The sequence below is a fragment of the Oryctolagus cuniculus genome, chromosome 12 (assembly GCF_051225735.1).
Source record: "Oryctolagus cuniculus isolate XC-2025 breed Fujian yellow rabbit chromosome 12, ASM5122573v1, whole genome shotgun sequence".
NCBI lineage: Eukaryota > Metazoa > Chordata > Mammalia > Lagomorpha > Leporidae > Oryctolagus > Oryctolagus cuniculus.
This window is the reverse complement of record NC_142878.1, coordinates 8,992,200-9,019,881: the sequence shown is the minus strand read 5'-3', so window position 1 is coordinate 9,019,881 and position 27,682 is coordinate 8,992,200. Positions and strand designations below refer to the sequence as shown.

Below are 27,682 nucleotides of genomic sequence, written 5' to 3'. Positions count from 1 at the left end.
TCAGAGCTGAAGTAGCTTTCTGTACAAGTATTTTGTCAGGACAGGGGTTCAAGCGGCACTGATTACAACACACAGCTGTCACAGCTTCAGGACTCTCACACATAAATGAGACCTTCTGTGTCTACATCACCCGCCTTCCTCAGTTTCATCTTCAAACGGACAAATACTTAGAAATATATTCAGAGACTACCGTCCAGATATACAGTGCGAAATGTGAAGAGCAGAGATTGTAACAGACAAGAAGCTGCCGTGTGCTCTGGGCTCTGATTACCTGGAGGCAGGAACTGCAGCTGGTTGTTAGCCAGCCGAAGGTGTCGTAAAGCTCTCAGCCGACCGATTTCTGGGCAAACGATTTCTAAGGCATTGTCACTGAGATCCAGACACTGGAGCTTTACAAGAGACCCGATGGCTGCGGGGAGAACAGAGGATGAAAGGCAAAATGGATGTGACCCAAGTGTCACAATATGTACTGCAAGTACTTCAAGTCAGAATACTTAGCACATCATATTGGTATCTTAGTTGCTCATAAAATGTCAAAACGTAGGCCATAGGAATGATAAACAGGGAATGATAAATACTCTACCTCAAGAAAAAATATAACTCTTTAACGAAAAGAACAAACTGATAAAAATGTTAAAACAATGTAAAGAATCTCTAGAATAAATAGTTCAACAATCAATACCCAAGGTCTTTTTATGTAACCAAATTCTTGACTGGATTCACTAAATCTGAACTTATTTTATATTTCTCTAGTAATAACTTATCTAATAATCATTGTCCTAACCATTGAAACTATTTTAAATTTAATTATTTAGTCATAATTCTTAAGTGGACTTCAGTGGGGGGCAGGTAGGGAGCTTTGAAGCTAATAAATTAAAGGTGCTTTATAGTCAACATTACACACCAACCAATATGGGCTTAAAGACACAATCTGTCCTTCAAGCTGTACTGTCTCATAGCGAAAACGTGCACATGTACTTACCTTCCGGAACCACAACTATGTTATTGGAGTGAAGGTACCTAGAAGGGGATGGGGACGGGGGAAAAAGAAACCCAGCTGTTGTCATTCAGTACTTGTGCTAGGTCATCAACTTGTAACATGTTCATTCAGAAATGTATCAAATATAAACCAATCAAAACATTCCCACACTCCGCTCTGGTGCATTAATGTAAAACACGTGAATGTCACAGCTAACTAATACTTTGAGAATAATATCTGAATGCTAGAGTTGCAAATATTAAATCCACTTGTTGATTTAGTTGCTATTTAAAGCATGCATAAGTAGATAAATTATGAGGGTTTTTTTTTCAACTCCTCAAAACAAATTACTGGTTTCTTTAGGTCATTTTAAACTACTCAGCTTTTTAGAGATAAGCCTAATATGCAAAGAGAATAAACACCTGTTATGTAAAGAAAACTGAGACTTTTAGTTTCTACAGGATAACATCACAAGGTCTTTCTAGCTGGCTGAGAACTAAGAATGGAGAGATTAAACACGGTATTTACAGTATATGTAGAAATACTCAACTGTCAAGGCACAGAATTTATTTCACAGGGAGAAGAATTCAGTAAACAAGAAATCAAATTCTTCTCTTAAAAAAAAATTGCTGAGCCAGGATGACAAGTCCAGGCAAGTTTAAGTCAACAACACGTTTCCCACTGAAGTACCTTTACCGCCCTCTGGTGGACACTTTATGCAATCACCAGTTAGCAAATGGAGCAAAGTAGGTGGCGGCTGAAGATAATAACACAGTCGTGGTTTAAGATAAATCTGTCACTGACTTTGAGAAAAGAGAACTGGGCTTCAGTAAATTTTACTTTCAAATTTAGCATTTTATTATTCATATCCATTTTGTACTTCAAAACAAAATCATTATAAAGTACTTTTAAGTAGAATTTAGAAATTTTCTGTATTTTTAAAGCCTAATGCTGAAAGTTAAAATGTCAATGAACATAGAATTAAGACAGAAAGTTAACAATTTTGTGGCAACTATTCACTTATGGATTAAGCCGACATCACAGAAGGGATCAACCTGCTGGGTATAGCACAGTGTAACAAAGCACACCATTCCAAGATGCCTTTCATTGTTTTCTGTATATGAAATGATTCCACATTTTAAAATCAGTATGCTTTAAACATTAATGTTAGGAAAAAACCCAATTGTTTTATCAGATAACACTGAGAATTCTTTGTGCCCAGAAACTGTAAATATGCACGCATACACATAAAAAATAGACACTTGCATCCGTTACACAAGAGCCAGAGTGCCTACATTTCAAAAAAGAGAATTCATTTAAAAGTTTCTTCAACAAAATACTTGCTTCTCACCTCAACTTCTGTCTGTAGAATGGATCTCAAAATGTTCAAACCAAAATATGCTCTCAAGTATCACTATCAAAATTGAAACCTTAAAAGTACATTTTACCCATTAAATTTATCTACATTATAATGAAGATGCTGTATAAAGGAATGCAGAGTGTTCCCAAGCCTGACTATACAACTGTGCAACAGTACAAAAAGTGGGTGTTCGGCATAGCGGCTAAGACGCCAGTTAGGATCCCGTGTCCCGTATCAGAGTTCCTGGGTTTAAGACATGGCTCCACTCAAGAGTCCAGCCTCTTGCTAACGCACACCCTGGAAGACAGCAGGTGATGACTCAAGCAGCTGGGTCTCTGCCCCCCACATGGGAGACCAGACAGAGTGCGTGGCTCCTGGCTTTGGCCTGGCCCAGCTTCAGCTGTTGTGGGCATTTGGGGAGTGAACCAATTTGGGAGTTTTTGCCTGTGTCTGTCATCCTCTCCCTCCCTTTCAAATAAATAAAATTACTTCTTAAAAAATTAATGGAAAATTAACATTATCCTTTTTAAAAAAGATTTACTTATTTATTTAAAAGGCAAAGCAACAGAGAGACAGACAGACAGACAGACAGAGATCTTCCATCCACTGGTTTACTGCCCAAATGCTTGCAACAGCCAGGGCTGGGGCAGGCTGAAGCCAGGAGCCAGGAGCTCCATCCAGGTCTCTCACGCGGATGGCAAGGACACAAGTCCTCGGGTCACCTTCCAGAGCCCTTGCCAGTCGCACTAGCAGGAAGCTGATTGGGCAAGAAGGGAGCAGGGACTCGAACCGGCACTATGGCGTGGGATGCAGGCTTCCCAAAAAGCAGCTAACCCATCGCGCCATGACATCCACCCCTCGCATCATCCTTTAATGCAGTGTCTCCATGAGTTTTTAGAAGCCCTTTATACACTGGGATCACCAGGGGTCTTCAAGATATTGGTGCCCAAGACCATCCTGTATCAAGTGAAACAGTCTCAACCCCTTAGGTAACTGTCGCGTGTACAACCCTGTGAGAATCAGCACTGCCGGGGACCACAGAGCAGACTCCGGGGCCAGACCTACAAAGGACAACGTAGGAGTCTCCTTAGGAACTGTGCAAGCCAGAAGACAGTGAGCACCCTGACAGGGCTGAAATTTAAAAAGACAACAACTGATGACTAAGCATTCTAGTGTGGGGGGGATTAAAATAGAGGTGATGAACACACAACTGAAAAAACCATCAGACTTTTAGGAAGGGAAAAACAAGAGAGAGGAGAGGGGAGGGGAGGGGAGGGGAGGGGAGGAGGGGAGAAGAAAGAAGAGGGAAGGGGAGGGGAGAGGGAAGGGGAGAGGAGGGGAGAGGAGGGGAGAGGAGAGGAGAAAGGAGAGGAGAGGAGGGGAGGAGGGGAGGAAAAAGGAGAGGGAAGGGGAGGGAAGAGGGAAGGGGAGGGGAGAGGAGAGGGGAGGAGAGGTGGGGAGGGGAGGGGGAGGGGAGAGGGAAGAGGAGGGAAGAGGGAAGGGGAGGGGAGAGGGAAGGTGAGGGGAGAGGGAAGGGGAGGGGAGAGCAGAGGGGAGGAGAGGAGGGGAGGGGAGGGGAGAGCAGAGGGGAGGAGAGGGGACAGGGGAGAGGGAATGGGAGAAAAGAGGAGGGGAGGGGAGAGGGGAGGGGAGGGAATGGGAGAAGAGAGGAGGGGAGGGGAGAGGAGAGGGGAGGGGAGGGGAGGGAATGGGGAGAGGAGAGGGGAGGAGAGGGGACAGGGGAGAGGGGAGGGGAGGAAAGGGGAGGGGAGGGGAGGGGACAGGAGAGGAGAGGAGGGGAGAGGGGAGCGGAGGAGAGGGGAGGGGAGGAGAGGGGAGGGGAGGGGAGGGGACAGGAGAGGAGAGGAGGGGAGGGGACAGGAGAGGAGAGAGGAGAGGGGAGGGGAGAAGGGAGAGGGGAGAGGGGAGAAGGGAGAGGGGAGAGGGGAGAGGGGAGAGGAGAGGAGAGAAAAGGACCCTTTGGGTCCCAGGGCTAGACAGAGTCTTAGATTTGACCTCAAATTCATGACACTTAAAGACAAAAACTGATGAACGGGGCCTCCAGAAAATGTACAACTTGTGTTCTGCAAACGCTTATGCTGGAGATGGAGACAAGCCACTTGTCACTGGTCACAATGGAATACAAAGGACTTGGCCCTAGAATATGGAAAGAATTCTTAGAACTCAGGACCAAAAACATACTAACAGTGCAACAGACACAGACAGGTCTTGGACCAAAGGAGAGATACTGGTGACAAAGTAAAGATGACAGGTATCGTCAGAGAGACACAGCGTGACCATACCACACAGCCACCCGGGCAACCAAAATGAAAAGCAGGGACAACACCACGTGCTGATGAGACATGCAGACACTTGGCCATCAAACACTGTCAGAGGAAATGTAAAACTTTTTATTTTTTTATTTTTATTTTTTATTTTTGACAGGCAGAGTGGACAGTGAGAGAGAGAGAGAGAGAGAGAGAGAGAGAAAGGTCTTCCTTTTGCCATTGGTTCACCCTCCAATGGCTGCCGCGGCCGGTGCACCGCGCTGATCCGATGGCAGGAGCCAGGTACTTATCCTGGTCTCCCATGGGGTGCAGGGCCCAAGCACTTGGGTCATTCTCCACTGCACTCCCTGGCCACAGCAGAGAGCTGGCCTGGAACAGGGGCAACCGGGACAGAATCTGGTGCCCTGACCGGAACTAAAACCCGGTGTGCCGGTGCCGCAAGGCGGAGGATTAGCCTAGTGAGCCGTGGCGCCGGCCTGGAAATGTAAAATTTTATGGATAATGTGAAAAATTATTTGCAGCTCCTTATAGAACTTACAATTCTGATCCAATGTGGTAGAGTAAGGCCCTCCATGAAATCACAAGGTTCTGGAAAAATGTTTAGCACCTGCATAGACAGAACTCTGGGATGAACCTCAGGGCCGCAGAGATCGGGCAGGGATGAGCAAGGGGAAATGGCAGAATGCGGCTACGACGGCAGCTGCGCTAGGCCTGATCCCACTCCCAGCCCTGCAGAGCCTGGATGACCAAGGCCGGTCATCTCAGAGAGATGGGAGAGGAAGTAGGAGCGCCTGTAGAGCCGCATCCCCAGGGAGCCCCTGTGCCGGGCCATCTCCCCGGGAGACTGGGACGGCCCCACACCGTGGAAATGCTACACCCATAGCCGCGACACAGTGTTGTCTAGAGCACAAGGACAAAAGCCTATACATGGTCAGCACGGACAGTTTTTTTCTCATGTCATCCTAAGGATGTCCCCTACCTGTATTCTGACAGTGACTCCAGACATCTGCAGTGATCAAAGTGACACCCAGCCACAGTGATAAACTCCATACACCCCACAGACACACATGCACACACACACAGGAGATCACAGAGACCTACGGTGATCAGAGTGGCACCAGCTACAGTGATAAATTATATATAACCACACGCACGCACGCACACACACACACACACACACACACGAGGTCATGGAGATGTACCCTGATCAAAGTGATACCAGCTACAGTGATAAACTCCATATAACCACACACATACACACACACACACACACACACGAGGTCATGGGGATGTACCCTGATCAGTGACACCAGCTACAGTGATAAACTCCATATAACCACACACACACACACACACACACACACACACGAGGTCATGGAGATGTACCCTGATCAAAGTGACACCAGCTACAGTGATAAACTCCATATAACCACACACAATAGGGAGTTCGTGGAAGTCCAATGAAACTCAAGATCAGTGGATGGCGCCAATGTCAGTGTCCTGGCAGTGACCTTATCCTATCTGATACACGAAATTAATACTGGGGAAAACTGGAAGAAGGGTACACAGGATGTTTCTGTATTATTTCTTACAACTACATGTGCATCCAGCAATCTCTCTTTTTTTTTTTTTTAAAGATTTATTTATTTGAAAGGCAGAGTTGACAGAGAAAGCTGGAGAGACAAACCCAGAGAGCTATCTTCCACTCACTGGTTCACTCTCAGCCTCGGCCAGACTGAAGCCAAGGGCCAGGAACTCCATCCGGGTCTCCCACATGGGCAGCAGAAGCCCAAGTACGTGGCCGTAACTCACTACCTTCCCGGGTACACTAGCAGGGAGCTGGACCGGAAGTGAAGGAGCCGGGACTTGAACCGGTACACCACTGTGGGATGCATGTGTCCCAAGCGGCAGCTTAACCCACGTGCCGCGCCTACCCCTCTGCCAATATCTCACAGTAAGAAGTTGAGTTTTACAGCGACAGAGGTCTTCCATCCACTGGTTCACTCCCCAGTTGGCCGCTATGGCCGGAGCTGCGCCGATCCGAAACCAGGAGCCAGGAGCCTCCTCCAGGTCTCCCACGTGGGTGCAGGGGCCCAAGGACTTGGGCCACCCTCTACTGCTTTCCCAGGTCATAGCAGAGAGCTGGATTGAAAGCAGAGCAGCTGGGACTAGAACTGGCGCCCAATATGGGATGCCGGCACTTCAGGCCAGGGCGTTAACCTGCTGCGCCACAGCGCTGGCCCCTGAAAGTTAAGTTTTAAAATGAGAGAAACAAAAACTTTTTGAAGCAAATCAAATGAGAGAATATAGGAATTAAATGTAGGGGATGTTTCAATTTCCTTAAATTAACCTTTTAAATTAAAAATGATAGCACTGTACTGTGTCAGTTCTCGGTTCACTGTCTCTGCTCCAGCCTCTTCGCTGTCCTCGCCCTGGGCTGGCCTAACACTGGGCTTCGACGAGAGAAGCAGGTAGGTGCCTCTCTTCTGGTCTCCGTCTGTCTTCAATTTCCACTCAGCACAGGAGCCAACGCCCAGTGGCGCTCACCTCAGCAGGTCTCGGGGAGGACCCCAAGCCACATCCCCAAACCCCCAACTCCCCGCCCAGGATCCCTTGGTCCCCGGCACCTCTGGCTGGGCCGTGGGCCACACTGCCCGACACAGCACTTCTGCAGAAGCTGGGGTGAGGACTGAACTGAGTCCTGCCCATAGCCTCGCACTGAGCTGCTTCGGCTGGGCCTTCGGACAAGACTTCAGTCCCGGCCCACAGCCTGTGAGAGACCTTGGGGCAAAGCACCAGCTAAGCCATGCTCAGAAAATAAAAGATAACAGATGCTTGGTCGTTTTGGCAACTGAATTTTTGGACAATTTGTTAAGCAGCAAGACACCTAATAGAGATGTACATGAGCTCAATGCACTGGGCTACACAGAGCTTAACTGTGGAACCAGCACCTTCCCCTAAAGTAAAAGGGCCGGCAAGATGTTCACCACGTCCCGGACACTTCCACGCCCTCTGGATGCCCCAGCCAGTGCACTTGGATGAGACAAAATAATCCAAGGCAGAAGAGTTGGAAAAGTAACAATCTACACTTTAGACATGAGGATAGATTTGGAAATCTTGCAGAATCTATGATAAAAGCTAACTGAAACAACAAGACACTTCAGCAAGACAGAGGATATAAAGTTAACATGTTAGAAATCGAGTGTCCACATGTATAAAACGTAACTCATTACAAGATATAAGAGATGAGAAAATTCATTGAAAACAGCAAAAAGGAAAGAATACATATTTAAGGTTAGATTTAGAAATTGAGAATTTCCAAGCCTATATGAAAAGGACTATCAAGCATCCTAAGTACACAGAAGTAAAGAAAACAATGCAGACGCCCTTGCTCTTCACAGTTCAGATGAAGGAGTGAGAGGCAGAGACAGAGCTATAATGTATGTAACCGAGAATGAAGGAGTGAGAGGTAGAGACAGAGCTACAAAATATGTAACCAAGAATGAAGGAGTGAGAGGTAGAGACAGAGCTACAATGTATGTAACCAACTCTCAGAACCTTCAGAAACAAATGCGTATAGGGCAGACTAAGAGCAAGAGCCTGGTCAATCGCACGGAGTAACCCACCACCCAAAAAGCCTAAATGGAATCTCATCAAGAGGAAACAAGCAAATCAGACATCTGTTTTAAAAAGGCTGTTAAAAACTGGAGTGACTGACACGTGAACTATGGGTTAGATGAGACTGAATCAATAGCCTAGATGTGATGCTGCTATTGCACGTACAATTCACTTTCCAATGAGCCAACACAAAAGGGGCGGGAGAGGCAGCAGAGGCAAACGTGGTAATATGTTAAATTTGGCTCAGTTCAGGTAAAGGATATACGGTGCTCATGGTACTAGGTTTTCAACTTTTCTGTTAGCTTGAAGATTTTCAAAACAAAAGGACGGTGCACAAGGAAATGACTGAGACCCTGAGCAGGAGGATGGAAGTGTGGGGTTACCTCTCCTTCCTGTACATCCCAAGAATCATACCAACAGAGAGACCGGGAAACAGCAAGGCAAAACCTCCCGCAACAAAATCAGGAGGCAGGGGGCCTGGCGCCGCAGCGCAGTGGGTTGATTCTCTGCCTGTGGCACCAGCATCCCATATGGGCGCCGGTTCTAGTCCCGGCTGCTCCTCTTCTAATCCAGCTCTCTGCTATGGCCTGGGAAAGCAGTAGAAGATGGCCCACATGCTTAGGCCCCTGCATCCGCATGGGAGGCCGGGAAGAAGCTCCTGGCTCCTGGCTTTGGATAGGCACAGCTCTGGCCATCGTGGCCATTTGGGAAGTGAACCAACAGATGGAAGATCTTTCTCTCTGTCTCTCCCTCTGTCTGTAACTCTACCTCTCAAATAAATAAAATCTTTTTTTTAAGATTATTTATTTGAAAGGCGGACATACAGAGAAAGAAGTAGGAAGAGAGATCAGTCTTTTTTTTTTTTTTTTTTTGACAGGCAGAGTGGACAGTGAGAGAGAGAGACAGAGAGAAAGGTCTTCCTTTGCCGCTGGTTCACCCTCCAATGGCCACCGCGGCTGGCGCGCTGTGGCCGGTGCACCGCGCTGATCCGATGGCAGGAACCAGGTGCTTCTCCTGGTCTCCCATGGGGTGCAGGACCCAAGCACTTGGGCCATCCTCCACTGCACTCCCTGGCCACAGCAGAGAGCTGGCCTGGAAGAGGGGCAACCAGGACAGAATCTGGCACCCCAACCGGGACTAGAACCCGAGTGCCGGCGCCGCAAGGCGGAGGATTAGCCTAGGGAGCCGCGGCGCCGGCCCAAATAAATAAAATCTTAAAAAAAAAAATATCAGGAGGCAGGGCTAGATGTTGTACCACCACCAGCTAACATGCTGCCTGGGATACCTGCATCCCATAATAGAAGTGTCTGGCATCAAGTTCTGCCTCCATTTCCCATCCAGCTTCCTGCTAACACACTTGGGAGGCAGGTGATGGCAGAAGTACTTGGGGTTTTGCCATGCACGTAGGAGACTCAATTGGAATTCCTGGCTCCTGACTTTGTCTTGACCCATCAAGGGCTGTTGTGGCCATTTGGGGAGTGAGCCAGCAGATGAAAGATATCTCTCTGAATCTGTCACTCTGCCTTTCAAATAAATAAATTAAATTAAAAAAAATTTTAAAAAAAATCAGGAGGCAGATAGAAGGGAAAAAGTAAGATATTTACATTTATCTTCCCTAGTGGTCAGTTAACAGGAGATAAAAGTTAATGGACTGGGGCTGGCACTGTTGCCTCACAGGTTAAGCTGTTTTCTGCAAAGCAGGCATCCCATATGGGCATCGGCTCAAGTTCTGGCTGTTCCACTTCCAATCCAACTCTCCGATAACAAGCGGGAAAGCAGCAGAATACAGCCCATATCCTGGGTCCCTGCCACCCAGCTGGGAGACCCAGATGGAGCTCCTGGCTCCTGGCTTCGGCCTGGCCTAGACCTGACATTGTGGCCATTTGGGGAGTGAACCAGCAGATGGAAAATCTTTCTGTCTCCTCCCACCCCCCTCTCTCTAACCCTGCCTTTCAAATCAATCAATCTTTTAAAGAAAAGTTGATGAACCAAAACACAAAGGTGTGGAGTCAGCACTGGGCCTGGCGGTCAAGTCGCCGGCATTCCACGTTAGAGCACCTGGGCCCATGCCTGCCCTGGCTCTCCATTCAGCTTTGAGCTTATGCAGACCTTGGGAGGCAACAGATAGCGCGAATGGTTGGGTTCCTGCCACCCTGAGACCTGGACTGAGTTCCTGGCGCTCAGCTTTGGGCCCAGTCCAGCCTCGGTCCTTGTGGGTGTTTGGGGAATCAATCAGATGAGACGTCTCTTTCTAACTCTCTCTCTAACCAAGCTTTTCTAAAATTTAAAATCAAAGGTGTAAACATAACTTAGCATCATGGACGTAATCTTCAAAAGAACCAAATCGAACGGTGTGGAGGATGAAAAAAACCGTTCACTGTCGGCATCAAGCACCACGCGCAGTCGTAGTAGTAACAGTAACAGAGTTCCCCAAAGCACGGCCTTCCGGAATTCTGCCGCAAAGCTGCAGCTCCCCAGAGATGCACCTTTCACCCTCACTGCCCCGGGTGAGACACAGAAAATCCCAATCCACATGGTAAAATTCTGTAAGTCCACTAATTGAGCACTAAGACTGCACTACTAAAAGTCACAAATCAATACATGAAAATGACACATCCTAACAGTTCAAATTACTTAGTTTCATTTTTGTTTTTTTTTTTTTTTAAAATGTGAATAAACAGACTCACAGTTCCACAAGGTTTGGAAGCTTCTGAGCAAGGTTTTCTGGCTGAAAATTAAAAACTCAGAATTAAATTTTATTTTTGAAAAATGTATAAACATTTCTAATTTGCTTAAGCACAAAGTATTACCTTCTGGTGGGGCACACGACTTGAGAAATAATAAACCAGCCTGCCTGCAGGTTATGCTTACACAGACCATACTATAACTTACACATTTAAACATTCAAAATCAATGTCCCTTAGAGAACCCAGAAACCTCTTCCATGGAAGAAATAAAAATGTCTTAACAGACGCAGACAGAGAGGAGAGCGCTATGTGAGGACGGAGCCAGACAGGGGCAAGGGGGTGGGGGGGTGGAGGTGGGGGGGTGGGGGGTGGAGGTGGGGGAGGGGTGAGCAGCGTCTCCTCCCAGCTCCAAGAAGGAGGCAGCAAAGCCACATCTGAGTTTCCATGGGCAGGGGGCGCTACTTCCTGGCAGCCTTAAGACACCAAGGCCCCACCCACCCCAACTCCCAAAGAGAAAGTCAGGGAAATTCGCAGCCCAGCTCCAGTGGGAATAAACAGAGGAAGCTGAGCTCACGCAGGACAAGGGTGTGTCTGCCTGCTCACGGTCCTGAGGGCACAGCAGAGGCAAGGAGGGGCAGGGACAGGAAACCAGCCACCGAGAAGGGGGAGCGAACAGGAATCTGGGTCCCTCGTCCAAAATCCAAAATCGGAGTCCTGAGAGACTGGCCCGCCCAGGGTGAGGGAACGCCCCTCTGTGCTGCAGGCTCTGGGTGAGGAAGCCTCCAGTAAACATCCCGGGCAGCCGGTGTGCACAAGGAGCTTCCCTTGCACTGAGGAACTGCGCTACCTTTTCTAAGACTTACGTCATCTATTGGAAAGGCAGAATTGCAGAGCAAGGGAGAGACAGAGACAGAGATTTTCAATCTGCTGGCTCACCCCTCAAATGGCTGCAACAGCCGGGGCTGGGCCAGGCTGAAACCAGGAGTCAGGAACTTCATCTGAGTCTCTCACATGGGTGCAGGACCCCAAATACTTGGACCATCTTCCACTGCATTCCCAGGGGCATTAGCAGGGAGCTGGATTAGAAGTGGAACAGCCAGGACTCACTGGCGCTCACACGGGATGCAGGCTGCAGCCTGACCTCCTGTGCCACAACACTGGCACCTACAATATCTTTTCATCCCACTTTTCCATGCAAGTTTTGAAGTCCCTTTGTATATAAAATCAATCCGTCAATCTCTCTCTCTCTCTCTCTCTCTCTCTCTCTCTCTCACACACACACACACACACACACACAGAGTTCAAGTTTACGAGTACACAAAGGAATGAGTGGCTAAGAGTGAAGGTGCACTCTGAGGAGCTGTGGTTCTTGTCAGCCACATTCACGCACAACATACAATGAGCTAGACACCAACAACGAAGGACTGCGAATGCCTTTTGAGAAGACACGTGGTCTGACTCAGTTTGGAAGGCCATCGTAAATTCTAAGAATTGACGTGGGGTGGAGGGAGCTGGCTCTGCCTGCTCTCCAGGCCCAGCAGGCATCCTAGGAAAAAGCAAAGAGCACGAGGTGTGTTTAGGGAGTCGCAGGGATGATCAATTTGGCTGCAGCTCTAACTGCACTGCTGAGGAGGCCCCCACCTGCAGGAGACAGGCAGGTCAACAGCAAAAGCACTGAGGGTCACGGAGTTTCCGATTTGCAGTAACAAAAGTAGTTTTCAGTAATAGTGATTGTCATTAAGAAAAAGATGAGGATTCCTATTCTCTACCTACTCATGTCACTTGAACTTTCAATAATAAGCATGTATGCTTTTTTTTTTTTTTTTTTTTTGACAGGCAGAGTGGACAGTGAGAGAGAGAGACAGAGAGAAAGGTCTTCCTTTGCCGTTGGTTCACCCTCCAATGGCCGCCGCAGCCGGCACGCTTGGGCCAGCCACCACACTGATCCGATGGCAGGAGCCAGGTGCTTCTCCTGGTCTCCCATGGGGTGCAGGGCCCAAGCACCTGGGCCATCCTCCACTGCACTCCCGGGCCACAGCAGAGAGCTGGCCTGGAAGAGGGGCAACCGGGACAGAATCTGGCGCTATAACTGCAAAAATAAGAACTAAATTTTAAGATGTGGTATGCATGGTATAAGTTGTCACGGTATAAGTTGTCACGTTATTGATCAGTCATATGATTTGAAATCTATGCACACAATGAGATTAGTGACATTAGTTTGTTATGTCTGGGTCATGGGGTATGAAGAAGTACAGTGATTTTACAGAGTAACAATGAACAAATCATTAAGGGCTTATGTTTGATAAGGAGTAACTTTTTCTTTTCAATGTTTACTTACTTGTTTGAAAGGCAGAGAAACAAAGTGAATTCCCGCCCACCGGTTCCATTCCATTGATTTTATCCACTCCCCAAATGCCCACACCGGCCACCTGGGACTGGGCCAGACCAAAGCCAGGAGCCAGAAAAGCCATCCAGGTCTCCCCCATGGGTGGCAGGGACCCAAGGACTTGGGCTGTCGTCACTGCCTCCCAGGGTCTGCATTAGCAGGAAGTTGGAGTCAGGAGCCAGAGCCAAGACTCGAACTCAGGCACTTTGAGTGTCTTAACCACAAGGCCACATGCCCCCCTCCAATAAGCAGTGACTTTTTTAAAACCCTGAACACAATGGAAATCCTCTGGCTTATTTAAAACAAGGAAATGGCATTAATCTCATTTACTGAGTATTCTAACAGAACCACTTGGATTTAGTTTTACAATGCTGGAAGGTGTCGGTCTTTTTCTCAGTTGTTATCATCGCCACGGTATCAGTATAGGCAATGAGGTCCTGAAAAGCCAGCCCTTGCTCTGGTGTTGCTTGTGGATCTCCCGAATCCCCGGGACGTCCTGCGAGCACTGGTATCCCTCCCGGTGAGCAGCCTGCATGCTTCAATTTCTGGGCACACTTTGAAAGGATCCCGGGGAGCCAGAGTGATGACGGGGAGGGGTGCTTGAGGTGCACTCTTCCCATACAAGGAAAGACTTGTTCAGAAGAGAAGTACTGTCGGCACAGCCTCGGTCTCGGGTCTGGCTAACTCACAGGAGCCATCGCCCTCTCTGTGCCTCCCGGGCTCCTCTGGGTAGCGCCCTCAGCCTCCTGCAGCAGACTCTTCAGCCCTTCCCCGCTTTAACCACACACCACTAAGCACTGAGATGAGGCTTCTGCAGCCAACAGCGCACCTCGAAGGCTTCACGCACAAGTAAGCACACTGTATTTCTATCTAAAACTAAGTACAATGACGCTGAAAAAAAACTGTAGTTCATTAGGATACCACCTTTTAGAAATACAAACATAAATCACTTAGGGAGAGACGCTCCAAGAGCCTGGAGAACTAGCAGCCCTGGCGCCCAGGTCGAGGCTGACACCTGCTGGTGTCCTGTGGTATCACAGCACATCTGCAGCAACACAGCCCAGACATATACTGGGAATGCTATTTCAATGTTTTTTTAAAATTATAGAAGATTTGAATTTTTGAATTCATAAGTTATTTTCCTCTATTTAAAGGCATAGAGACAGAGATAGAGAGAGATCTTCTATTTGCTGGTTCACCTCACAAAGACCCACAATAGCCAGGGCTAGGCCAAGTCAAAGCCAGGAGCCCAGAACCTTAAAATTTAGGAACAGAGAGTAAGAGACCAGACAACTGTACATTAATGCCAAAATGTTTGTTATCCCAGGGGCAAGTGTTTGGGACAGAGCTAAAAACATCCCTGGGGATGTCTACCTTCCAGACGTACAGGGCGGGACTGAGCCCCCAGTTCCTGGCTTTGGCCTGGCCCAGCTCTGGTGTTGTGGGCATTAGGGGATAAGAGGATTGGTGTGCTCTCACTCTGCCTTTCCCATACACACAAAATGTGATTTTTAAAAAATCTGTGTTACCGTGCAGGTAGCAAGGCTCTGAAGCAGGATTATAACTGTCACACAAGCTGGTTTATCCTGGCCCATATGATTTACAAGCTGCTGAATCTTAAATGTTTTTAAATTTTAAATCCTAAAAAAAGCGATCATCTTAAAGTGATTCTCACATTTGCCGTCATTTCCTCCTTTCTTCCCGCAGTTGTGACACAGAGAAGTGTGAGCAGGTAAATAACTTGCAGGCTAATTCCCTGCACCTCCTACCAAGTCACTTAAAAACCGGTCTGAATTGAACCAGATTCTCCCTACTAAATCTCACAATTGTTTCTTTATAAATAACGCAAAAGTAAATGTGAGCAAGCACAGTTAGCATAAAATTTACCTCGAGTTTTAAGTCAACGATGCTTTACCCAGACTCCTATTCTTAAGTTTCTCATAAGTGGGAATGTTTTAAAATCATGCATCTTGGAACCAATCCTTAAATAGATGTGCAGACACCACCCCGTTTGGTGGCCTTCCCTGTTAGGTGCTACACACCACCCTCCTTTCCTGTTCCTTCCAGGCACCTGTAGCGCCATACTTCTTGAAGTCGACCATGGCGCACACATCTTGCCTGGTCAGTGAGCTTTAGTCCCAGTGGCAGTCCTGTGGAGCTTGAGTAGGAAAGACCTGGCCCCTTCCACGGTGACGGCTGGGACAAGCTTCATCCTGAGTAGGGACACTACAGTCCCCATGTACGGAGAGCAGTGTGAACAAGAGATACCCGTGCTGTTACAGGCCACCAACACCCGGCCCAGCTGCACCTGCCCCAGCCTGGCCTCAAACAACACATTTCAGAAAAGTCATGAACTAAATGCTTTGTCATCCTCACAGAGGTTGTACAAAGTAGAACCAAGGAGAATGAAGATGCACCCCATCTCATACCATATGCAAAATTTAGCTCAAAATGGATGAAAAACTTTAAGAACTAAAATTGTAACTCATAGAAGAAAACATAGGAATAAATTTCTATGACTTTGGATTTACAGACAATCCACAAAAAGCATGAGTAACAATAGTAACAATTTAAGGACATGACAAGAAAGTACAATCTACAGGGGCCAGTGCTGTGGCACAGCAGGTTAAAGCCCCGGCCTGCAGTGCTGGCATCCCATATGGGTGCCAGTTAAAGTCTTGGCTGCTCCACTTCTGATCCAGCTCTATGTTAATGCACGTGGGAAAGCAGCAGAGGGTGGCTCAAGTCCTTGCACCCCTGCACCCATGTGGGAGACCCTGAAGAAGCTCCTGGCTCCCGGCGTCAGTTTGGCCCAGCACCAGCCATTGCAGCCATTTGGGAAGTGAACCAGGGGATGGAAGACCTCTTCTCTACATCTCGCTGTACCTCTGTCTTTCAAATAAATAAATATTTAAAAAATAAAAATAAAAAAGACAATCTACAGAATGGGAGAAATTACTTACAAATCATACATCTGATACGGGCTTAGTGTGCAGGATGCAGAAAGAATTCTCACCACTCAACAACAAAAAGGAACAACTCAGTGCAAAAATAGGCAAAGGAACTCGAGAGTTCTCCAAATAAAGATACGCAAATGGCCAAGAAGCTCATGAGGAGCTGCTCAGAACTGTGAGTAAATCCAACCACAATGAGGTACCACTTCTTACCCACAGAACGTCTACGACAGAAACCAAGTGAAAGCGGAAATGACAACAAGTTAAAGAAATTTTTGTACAAAGAAAGAAGTACCTCATTCACAAGCTACCATGACACTCTCAGGAAGTTTCCTGGTGGATCAGTAATTTCAGGTCATCGCTCTGAGCCAGCTCACAGCACGAGTTAAACGCCGTGTGTTTGCAGGAGAACAGCTGTTAGACCTCTTTCCTTCCCTGGTGGTCTCTCACTTTTCCTCGTGTTGTAAAGTAGTATGGGTCATGCGGCAAGAAGAAGTACTGATCTGAGGTATGAAGCAGTGTGGATCACATGGTAACGGCAGGACGTATGTAACAGCGCAGTGGGGATCACACATGGCGGAAGCCACACTTATTTACAGAGGAATCAGAAACCTGAGCTGGCCGATGGGCTCAGAGAGAGAAACTGGCACAATCTTTTTTTCCATGGGTGCATACAAGCCGGTCAGTCTTAGCTCCCCAGCACCCCTCACCATCTACCCCTTCGCCTCTTGGCTCACTTCCCCTACATGACCAATTTTCCTTTCTTTTCTTACTCTGCCATGGTGGAAACATTCCCAATCTGTGTCATCCAAGATGGCAGCCACTCACCGCGCGTGGCCAGGAGGCACTCGCAATGTGGTTTGTGACTCAGGGACTGAATTTCAGTATCATGTCACTTCGGTTTAAAAATCATCAGCACAGGGGCCAGCTCTGGGGCACAGCGGGTTAAAGCCCTGGCATCCCGTATGGATGCCAGTTCAAGTCCAGGCTCCTCCTCTTCCCATCCAGCTCTCTGCTATGGCCTGGGATACCAGTAGAAGATGCCCAAAGTCCTCCTTGAGCCCCTGTATCCACGTGCGAGACCCGGAAGAAGCTCCTGGCTCCTGGCTCTTGATCAACACAGCTCTGGCCCTTGCAGCCACCTGGGGAGTGAATTAGCGGATGGAAGACCTCTCTGTCTCTACCTCTCTCTGTAACTCTTTCAAATAAATAAAATAAATTTTGAAAAAAAAAAAAAAAAGTCATCAGCACATGTGGCTGGCAGCATTCACACCAGAGTCAGGATTTACTAGCAAATTTTCACTTAAACTCAGCTAACTTTAAGTGTAAAATATGAAAAAGTGTGACTTAGTTGTAAAAACAAAGATTTTTAGATTATTTCTCTTAAAAATAAATGAAGCATGTGCTTAGCATTTGTAGAGACAGAACTGTTATATTAACAAACAGATATTTAGGGGCCAGTGCTGTGGTAGGAGGTTAAGCAGAGGTGGACATTATGTAGCCAGCAAGGCCTTTGACCCCTAGGGCACCCACTGGGCTCAGACCATTCTTCCCCCAAAAACAGATTGGCTATAAACTTATCAAATTATTTAGTCTAGGTATAATTTTAAGTGACTGATCTGGATTTATGGGGAATAAGTGCTTGAAAATGAACTTAAACTCTGGAAACACACACAGGCAATGGCTGTTAAGCCTTTTTGTTTGTGATACCCTCCCAGTGCACATAAGGGAGGAATCCTGGTCCCTGCCATCTCTTTCCAAACCCCTGCTCCTAACTCTCCAGGCAGAAGCTAGGGAAGAACAGCTTAAGTTTGCTTCTGTGCATTTTATTTCAAAACAGTTAAATTAGACTTGCACTCACAGTAAAACGCAGAGATAAACTGTGCAAAGGGTAACTAGGAAAATGGACTTAACATGCAACATCTCACTGCTCCACAGCACGTAAGTGTGGTTAAATTTTAACTACATGGCATAAGGCTAGAAATAGATCATCAATAATTACCTGAAGAATTAAAATAAAGGCAAGACTAATTGGACTTTAAATTAGGAGACTTTATTATTCTCTAACTGGCAGTAAAAAGGACTTTAGACCCATCCATTAACCTCTTCTAAGCTCAGTTTCCTCAGAAAGAAAAATTGTCCGAATCACTGATAAAGCTCCTTCCACCTTTAAAATTCTGATTTAGTAAAAATAATTAAATCATCATCGGTTGCTCACTTTCTTGGTAAAAGCAGTCTTTCAGTCACAGCAGGGAAGAGATCTGCAAACAGCTTGTTAAGTATTTCATGGGGAACTACTGTCACTAACCACTAATGGTGATGGCAAAGTTTCTACGTCTAAAAATCCAACGGGAAAAGCAGCTTTGATTTGTCGCAGAACTCGCGAGGTTCAGGCACACGCACATGCCCGTTAGTAATGGCTGTCGTCCAGGACCACAGCACGAACAGCCTTCTGACACACCCGCCTGTTTCCACATATTCAACGCAAGGAATAACTGATGCTCTCACCCAGATCCAGCTCAGCAACAGAGCAGTCATGGCGACTACGGAGCCCCTGCACCCTAGGAGGGACCCACAGACTGGGGAAAAAAGAAACCCTTGCACTGGAACTCAGAATGAACAAGAAACATTGAATTCTGTTTCCCCTCCCACACTTGGTTGCCTGGTGCTCTTTATGCTATCTCCTAAACTTACTATTTTTCCCAGAAGGTGTTCAATGCCACGGGATCCAGATCCTACTATTACCAAATTCACAGGCAGCAGGTGGACGGCGCTATGGGACTTTCCCAGCTTTCAAGCCCCTCTCTCCCTTAACCTAGCCATCAGTTGCAAGGCAACCATGCATGTCAATACAACATAAACACAGGCATCCCCACTGCACATCGAACTATTTAGACTCAAGATGTACAAACTTCGAAAGTTGAATGAAACCATAGTAGCACTATGGTCTGACATTGCTATTTTAATTGAGCCTTACTCATAAAAATAGTAAGTATTTAGTAAGAATACAAACCAAACTTTAGAGTAGAGCCATTCCCTTTTACTATAAACACTTAAGTAGGACCTGATTCTTTCATCCTCATCTCCCTCTTCACACCTCCCACCCATCCACAGTTAGAATCACTATGAATTTTGATGTACACCCTTTGTAATGCCTTTATTTGTCTATGAACAGGATAATGATAGTGGCTGCCTCAGACTGTCTTAAGGAGTAAGTAATATTACGGAACCTCAAAATGTTCCTGGAGAATGTGCATTAAGAGAAAATGATGGGGCTGGCGCTGTGGCGCAGTAGGTTAATCCTCCGCCTATGGTGTCAGCATCTCATACAGGTGCCAGTTCTAGTCCCCACTGCCCCTCTTCCAATCCAGCTCTCTGATATGGCCTGGGAAAGCAGTAGAAAATGGCCCAATGCTTGGGCCCCTGCATCTGCATGGGAAACCAGCTCCTGGCTCCTGATCGGTGCAGCTCCAGCTGCTGCATTATTTGGGGAGTGAACCAGAAGGAAAACCTTCCTCTCTGTCTGCCTCTCACTGTTAACTCTACCTTTCAAAAAAATAAATAAAATTAAAAAAAAAAAAAAAAGAAAGAGAAAATGATGCATGGACTTCAAAATATCTTTGAAATATTTAAATAAAGAAATCTATTTTCCGTGAGGTTTGTGAAGTCCCCCTACACATACAGATTACTTAGAACAGGTATAAGCTATGGAACAGGTGTAAGCTATGGTTCAATCATCCACCTAAAATGTCAAGTCAACTTCTACATCAACATTGTGACAGGATCTTCTCATTGTGGCCACCACTGGCTATTGCCTGTCTTTAACACATATATTATTTTTTTTAATCTTTGCCAATTGAACAGGTCAAAATGATCAGTGTTTTATTCTTTTTCTACTGGAAATTAAGCATCTTTCTTTTTTTTTTTTAAGATTTATTTATTTATTTGAAAGTCAGAGTTACATAGAGAAGGAGAGGCAGAGAGAGGTCTTTCATCCATTAGCTCATTCCCCAGTTGGCCACAATGCCAGAGCTGTGCCAATCTGAAGCCAGGAGCTTCTTCTAAGTCTCCCATGGGGGTCAGGGGCCAAGGACTTGGCCCATCTTCCACTGGTTTCCCAGGCCATAGGAGAGAGCTGGATCGGAAGTGGAGCAGCCGGGACTCGAACCGGCACACATACGGGATGCCAACACTGCAGGCAGCACCCTCACTGGCTATGCCACGCGCTGACCCCACGTCTTTCTTTGTGGTTTTACACTCTTTAATTATTTCCCTGTTCATATTTGATGTGGAAGGTCAGAAATGTTTTATCCAGAGTCAGAGGAAAAAAAAAAAAATCTGTGCTTCACCCCACATCCTAGTTCAGTGGGTCCTTGGGCCCCTCCTCACAGCCTCCCTGTCCACTCATCCCTCCTTGTTTCTTTGCCTCCAATCCTGCTTGGATTTCCTTTCCTATCATTTTAATCAGTCTTGATGAAACCCTCCACCTCCTTAGAACCTCTGGACTTGTACTTCATCCATTTGGCAAAAAGCTAACCCTGGAAGGATGCCACAGTCCCTGAGCTTTAGGCCTCCGATGGCTGAGTACAAAGTCCCCTCAACAAGCAAGTGGACTGTTGCACCATGAGGCTTGGGGATAACACGCAGGCATTCCACCACTCCTCTCCAGTCCTCTCCCAGGTCATTTCAAACCTGCTCTCTCCACAAATCTCCGCTCCCCAGGCAGATGGCCTTGCCTGGTGAAGTCTGCACTCTCCCCTCCCACCTCCATCTTTGCCCCAGCCCCCCCTCCCTCTTCCCTGCTTCTCACCCAGGCAAGGCCCACTCATCCTTTCCTTGGGTCACTCGCCCAGATGCCCACAGCAGATTACATCATCCTTGTCAGAGACCACAGCAGCCGCCTTCACTCATCTACGGCCTGGAACTGCTCAGTATCTAACTTCCCTGCAGAGCGGCGGCTCCGCGAGGGCAGGCCTACATCTCCCATGCACTACCGTGGAGAATCTCACAGAGCCTGGGACACTGAGGTGATAAGTTGATGAATGCCATGCTTAAGCAGTCAGTGTACGATCTATCTACTTGATTTTGTTTAAAATGATCAATCAGAACAAAGTGAGCCAGCAATGAGACAATCTTATTAAATTTTCAAAACTCTTACCCAAAAAAAGACCAAAGAATAATACTTAAAAGTTGTGAGTTCGTTAAACCCATGTTCAAAAAACACACAGTGACTCGCATTACCTGTATGAGAGTCCCTCAAAAAGTTCATGGAGATGCAATTAAAATATAAGTTTATTTTGGTGTTAAACTTCTTAAATCCATGCATATAGAAGTCTTCAAAAAAGTGCAGAAATGTGTATTATGAAAACACTGTGCATGGATTTCAAAACTTTTATTAAGAACCACAGCAGCAATAGAGTAATAAAAGTTTGAAATAATAAATATTTGAAACTTTAAGCACTCTGGTCTCAGAATCAGCCCTTAAGGCATTCAGATCTGGCTAAAAAGCCCAAGAGAGTATTTCAGTCATGGAAAGCCAAGACACTGTGGCAAAAAAAAAAAAAAAAAAAATGTCCTACATGAAAGATCTCTGTGAGTGAGATCCCAGTGGAAAGAAGGGACCATCAAAGGAGGAGGTACCTTTCTCTGAAGGGAGGAGAGAACTTCAAATTTGATTATGGCCCTGTCCAAATAATGTCGGAGTTTGTGGACTCAAAAAGGTTTCCATAGTCTTGGCAACTCATGAAAAGAGACTTGGGTGGTCACTGATGTCATAAGTAAGAGTGTCAATTGTTAAATCAACAGCAGGAGTCACTGTGCACTTGCTCCCATGTAGGATCTCTGTCATTTATGAGTTGGACCATGAGAATTAACTGTAAAACTTGTCTTGAAAGAGTACTTTATACTTTGTGTGTCTGTGTGGGTGCAAACTGCTGACCTCTTAATATAGAATTGATTTTCTGTATATAAAGATAATTAAAAATGAATCTTAATGAAGAATGGGATGGGAGAGGGGGTAGGAGGTGGGACGGGAGTAGGGGTGGGAGGGCAGATATGGGGGGAAGAACCACTACATTCCTAAAGCTGTACCTATGAAATTTATATTTATTAAATAAAAGCTTTCTAAAGAAAAAAAAGAAAGTTTACCATATTACTCATATTGACATATTTATCTTATAACTACCACCAAGATCACAGACTTAATTCTTGAATGCATTTAACATAATTATACAAAGATCCTTTAGAACAATTTCTAAGTTCATTTTAGAATTTCTAATGTAAACATGGAACAAAAATCATGTTTCCTAACTACCTCTTAATCCCCTTTTAATTACATAACTACATTTCTGTATAAACCAACTGCTGCTTTAAAAAAGTTTTAAGGTTTCTCAGCTGTACAAACAAATGATAGTAGAGCATAATGAAACAGTGCTTAGAAACATTTTAAAATGTAGGGACGGGCATTGGGCACAGCAGTTAGGACACCGCTTGGGACAGCCACGTCCATACTGAAGTGCCTGGTTCAAGTCCAGATTCTTTGGCTTCCAATCCAGCTTCCTCCTGGTGCACACCCTCCAGAACCTGAGTCCCTGCCATCCACGGAGACCCAGATGAGCTGTGGAATCCTGGTTGGTGTTGAGGGCATTAAGCAGTAGAATCAGCAGGTGAAAAGTTTCTCTCTCTCATCTTTTTTTTTTTTTTTTTTTTGACAGGCAGAGTGGACAGTGAGAGAGAGAGAGACAGAGAGAAAGGTCTTCCTTTTGCCGTTGGTTCACCCTCCAATGGCCGCCACGGCCGAAGGCAGGAGTCAGGTGCTTATCCTGGTCTCCCATGGGGTGCAGGGCCCAAGCACTTGGGCCATCCTCCACTGCACTCCCTGGCCACAGCAGAGAGCTGGCCTGGAAGAGGGGCAACCGGGACAGAATCCGGCACCCCGACCGGGACTAGAACCCGGGGTGTCGGTGTCGCAAGGTGGAGGATTAGCCTATTGAGCTGCGGCGCCAGCCTTCTCTCTTATCTTTCTCTCAAATAAAGGTGAAAGTCTAAAAATTTTAAAGGTAGTTTAAAATATAAAATACATCTACCCTTTGACCCAGAAACCATACTTTGAGGCATTCCTAAACATAAATACATATGCACATATAAGGATGTATGAATATCTACTGATATTCATGAGAGTATCATGGAATTAAAAAATATGCAGGGGAATATGTATAATAATTGTATTTTCATTGTTAAAAAGAAAAAAATGGAGAGAATAAACAATTACATAACAAAAGCAAGGGAACAGAAGGTGCTTTGATCTGAATGTTTGTCCCCAGTCCCCCTAAATGTTCATAGGCCGAATTTCCAAGGTCAGGGCATTAAGGTACAGGGCTTTGGGGAGTGATCAGGTCAGGAGGGCAGAGCCCTCACGGATGGGACTAAGTGTCCTTGTAATCGAGGCCCAAGAGTGACCCTCTGCCCCTTCTGCCATGTGAGAAGACGTCATACAAACACCAGAAGTGGCCCCACAGACACTGAATCTGCCAGTGCTGTGATCTTGGACACCCCAGTCTCTAGAACGGGGAGACGTAGACCTGTGTTATTTATAAATCACTCAGTGAACACTATTTTGTTACAGCAGCCAGAATGGACCAAGACAGAATGATACAGCCTGCTAACACTGAGTACATCACAAAACAGACAGGAGACAGAAACTGCTTTCCAGATATTCCTCTATGTGGCCTGACATAAGGACATCTACCACTTCTATACTTCGAAAATGAAAAGTGTGCTCTTTCAAATGCATAGAAAGACACTTTTCCCCCAGTGCTCTAGCTGTAAACATGGGCACTGCCCCTGGACATCTGACACACAGCATCCACTGTGCAAGCCAGGGCCTGAGGGCAGAAGAAAGGCAAGGTTGTGTGCCAGTGATGGCCTCTCACCACGAGGCTTCCAACCGGGAGGGCGGAGGGGCAGCGGGGCAAAGGAAGAGAACGCCCACAAGGCACTTAACACAATGAAACAACATTAATGCGGAACAATGAAACAACATGAAAATGGCAGTCACTGCCAGGTGCCAAAGCTTGCTGAAAACAATTCGGAGGCTGCCAAGTAACCACAAAGTGTCTGAGAGACTAAGTATCTCAGTGATCCTCCCCCAGAGTGCTGCAGTTGTTACCAAATTGCCTACACCAGCAGCACTCAGAGCCGCTGGCTCAGAGCAATCAAGGACACGCACTGTCTCACGTGTGGCAGTAAGCAGCCACATCTGACATAATCAGGGCATGGCTTTGGTGACTGCTGCTACCCTGGAGCTCTGCACAGTACTTTATAGTTGGCAAATTTCTTTGACACAAGTGATTCAGTGTTTTAACTGCCAAGAGAAAGCAATTAAAACAAAACACATACCCTTAGCATTTTAAAAATGTGCAACAATTTAATCTCTGATATTAAAAAAGTGGCAGAGCAGGAACTGAAACGCATGCCATGAGCCCCATGAACAGCTACTTAAAGGGTAGAGAGGACCCTCAGGTACCTTCATAAACAGACAACTACAGCTGGAAACCACACAGAGCCAATGTTTATTCTAACTTCTATAAGCAAAGGTGGATTTCTTAGAAGAAAGTCTCCCCTCCGATGGCTATGGCAGACAGCGAAGAAGCAATCCACCCACAAGTTTTTCTTTGTACACTGAAAGGGGACAGTGTGGTGGGACTAGGGCTATCCTTGGCAAAACAGACTAACAGTTAATTAAATATGGTTTTGCATAATCTGATGATGACATTACAAAAAAGCATTCATATAACATTTTCCATTTTTGAAAACTGAAAAAGCTAATTTTGAAAACATAACTAGGGGGCCCACATTGTGGCCCAGTGGATTAAGCTTCCACTTGTGACATCAGGATTCCGCATCAGAGTGACAGTTTAAGTCCCAGCTGTTCTGCTTCTCATCCAGCTCCCTGCTAACGGCCTGGGAAAGAAGAAGATGCCTAAGCACTTGGGCCCCCATCACCTATGTGGAAGACCCAGATGGGGCTCCGGGCTCCTGGCTGTAACCTGGCAATTGCAGTCATTTGGGGAGTGAATCAGTGGATGGAAGATCTCTTTCTGTCTTTCCCTCTTTCTCTGCATCATTTTACCTTTCAAATAAATAAATCTTAAGAAAATGTAAGCACTCAGCATTACATATATACCAGTATTCCAAGCAAAATGAAATATACATATCCCCTTACTTCCAGATACTGTGACAATAAATAAATGTTATAAGGCTTGCTACTTCTGTAGGTATTTCACATTGGTTTAATAAAACTTTTCTGAGAAAACATACCAAATATACAAAGCCAGTAAGATTACTTTCCATACATTCATTTTGGAAATGAATGAAATAATTCATAATGAAAATTATTCATAATAATGAAAATTATGGAAATGAATATATGGAAAGTACAATACAAACAAGGGGAAAAAATAGGCCAATTCACAAAGAAACACTATATCAAAAATCATCTAAAATGAATGAGAACTACAATCAAGTACAAAATTCAAATGAGGTTAAGTAATAATCAGAAAACACCACACAGTATATCCATTTTAATCAGAGACCAAATTTTATAGTGAATATTGTGAATAAAAAAAAACTTCATTGGGATATTCTCTTGGAAAAAAATCTAAATAGCTTATTAAATAGCTTATTTCAAGTATAATAAAATTTAGGTTATAATTAACACTATGTGCTTTTTCTTAGAACATAAAAACAATGATTTCAAATGCCGCTTTTGTGGCACAACTTGTTGCAAAAGATTCTATGACAGCCCAATTCCAAAGCATTTGTTCTTCACAGGTCAATAATAAAGAAGGCCCTGCTTTGGTATCAAAACAACCAAAGGATGCTTAGGCTTCCCAAATGCCCCTCTTGACACTTCAGTCTTCAGCCACTCTTCTTCAGGCTCAGACCTCAAAGCCTCCCTGTAGGGATTCCTCACTTACTTTTTAACCAGCCTGTTGGGCGCTCTAACATCCAGGAACCACCTAGGAAGCTCAACACACAACGGAAGCACGAGCCAGTCTAGACGCACATGCTAAAGGAAACGTGGCTGTGAGTGGGAACTGATTTCATCTGTGGTACCGCAGGTGGAAACTCCGGCTTTCTATACACTCCTCCCACAGCCTCACAACTGCAGGAACTTGAGTACTGGATTCACAGACAACGAGAAGCCCCTGTGTGTGTTTTTCTATCACCTGAGCATATAACAAGACGGGGGAATACACCGCCGTCTGAATATCTCAGGATATGTGAAACACAGCCCGGTCAGGGCCACACCTGCAACTGGTCTTGGAAACACAATGCAATACTGTACCAGGGTTGTGAGGGAGTTCCTTTTCATATACAGTCTCTCCAAGTGCTGCAGCCCCTCATCTTTCAGCAACTCCAGCGGGAAATGGTGCAGATTCCTGTAATTTAGGAACAGATTCTTGTGCTTCTCTTGCCTTGCCACAGAGATCGTCTTAGAAAGCTCTGACGCCATGACTGAACATATCCCATCAGGCCCCCGCAGGGCTACATCCCGTCCGATTGGTCCATGTCTACAGAGAGAACAGAGAGGAGAATCACTGTGAGGTACTTAGAAGCACTGCCAGGTAAGCCTGCTAGCAAACAGCCACATACGGACAGACAGTACAAATCCCATCACGCACCCAATCCCACATCCTTCTTTAATAACAACAAAGACTGCCTGCAATAGATTTAGAGGATAATTAAGTGCATGTTAAATAATGATTAGATATATCCCTAGTGGAAAAAAAAAAAAAACCACTTGAGATAGGAATCCTTGTCTGGAAGAACAGAGGCCTTTCTTAACAAGCAACTAAAGGAAACACTTAAAAACCAAATGCAGCAAACCCCATCCCCCATCCCCCTTTTTAAAAAAGATTTATTTATTTGAAAGGCAGTGGCAGAGAGATTGATCTTCCATCCGTTGGTTCACTCCTTAAGTGGCTACTGGGCTTGATCTGAAGCCAGGCGCTTCTTCCGGGTCTGCCACATGGGTGCAGAGGCCCAAGTATTTGGGCCATCTTCTACTGCTTTCCCAGGCCATAGCAGAGAGCTGGATTGGAAGTGGAGCAGCTGGGACTCGAACCAGCACCCATATAGGATGCAGCACTGCAGGCGGTGTCCTTACCCACTACACCGCAGTGCCGGCCCCTCCCATTCCCTTCTTGAACTACCTCATTTCACATTTAGCTTAAAGCATTTCAAAAATATTAAGAAAAGATGTTAAACTATAATTTGTTTCTAGATCACTAACAGCGTCATTTCTTCATTTTCTAGCACTTAACTATTGTCCTATAGTCTATCTAACTCTTTCATTTTTTATTCTTATCTTCCTTTTTAACACTGCAGATTATCATAAGTAGCAATA

General features: G+C 45.8%; 1 protein-coding gene across 11 annotated transcripts in view; it reads right to left on the bottom strand.

The window, feature by feature from the left end:
* Positions 1-27,682, bottom strand: part of LRRC28 (leucine rich repeat containing 28) — a 136,129-nt gene that overhangs the window by 105,232 nt on the left and 3,215 nt on the right. For all 11 annotated transcript variants that reach the window (XR_016218722.1, XR_016218721.1, XR_016218724.1 and 8 more), the window contains exons 2-5: positions 26,621-26,846; positions 10,933-10,973; positions 983-1,020; positions 272-409 (exon numbers count right to left, since the gene is read on the bottom strand). Coding sequence is in view for 6 of the 11 variants with exons in the window: in XM_051822972.3 (XP_051678932.1) it covers positions 272-409; positions 983-1,020; positions 10,933-10,973; positions 26,621-26,788 (385 nt within the window). In the remaining 5 variants the exon portion in view is untranslated. The remainder of the gene's footprint in view (positions 1-271; positions 410-982; positions 1,021-10,932; positions 10,974-26,620; positions 26,847-27,682) is intronic.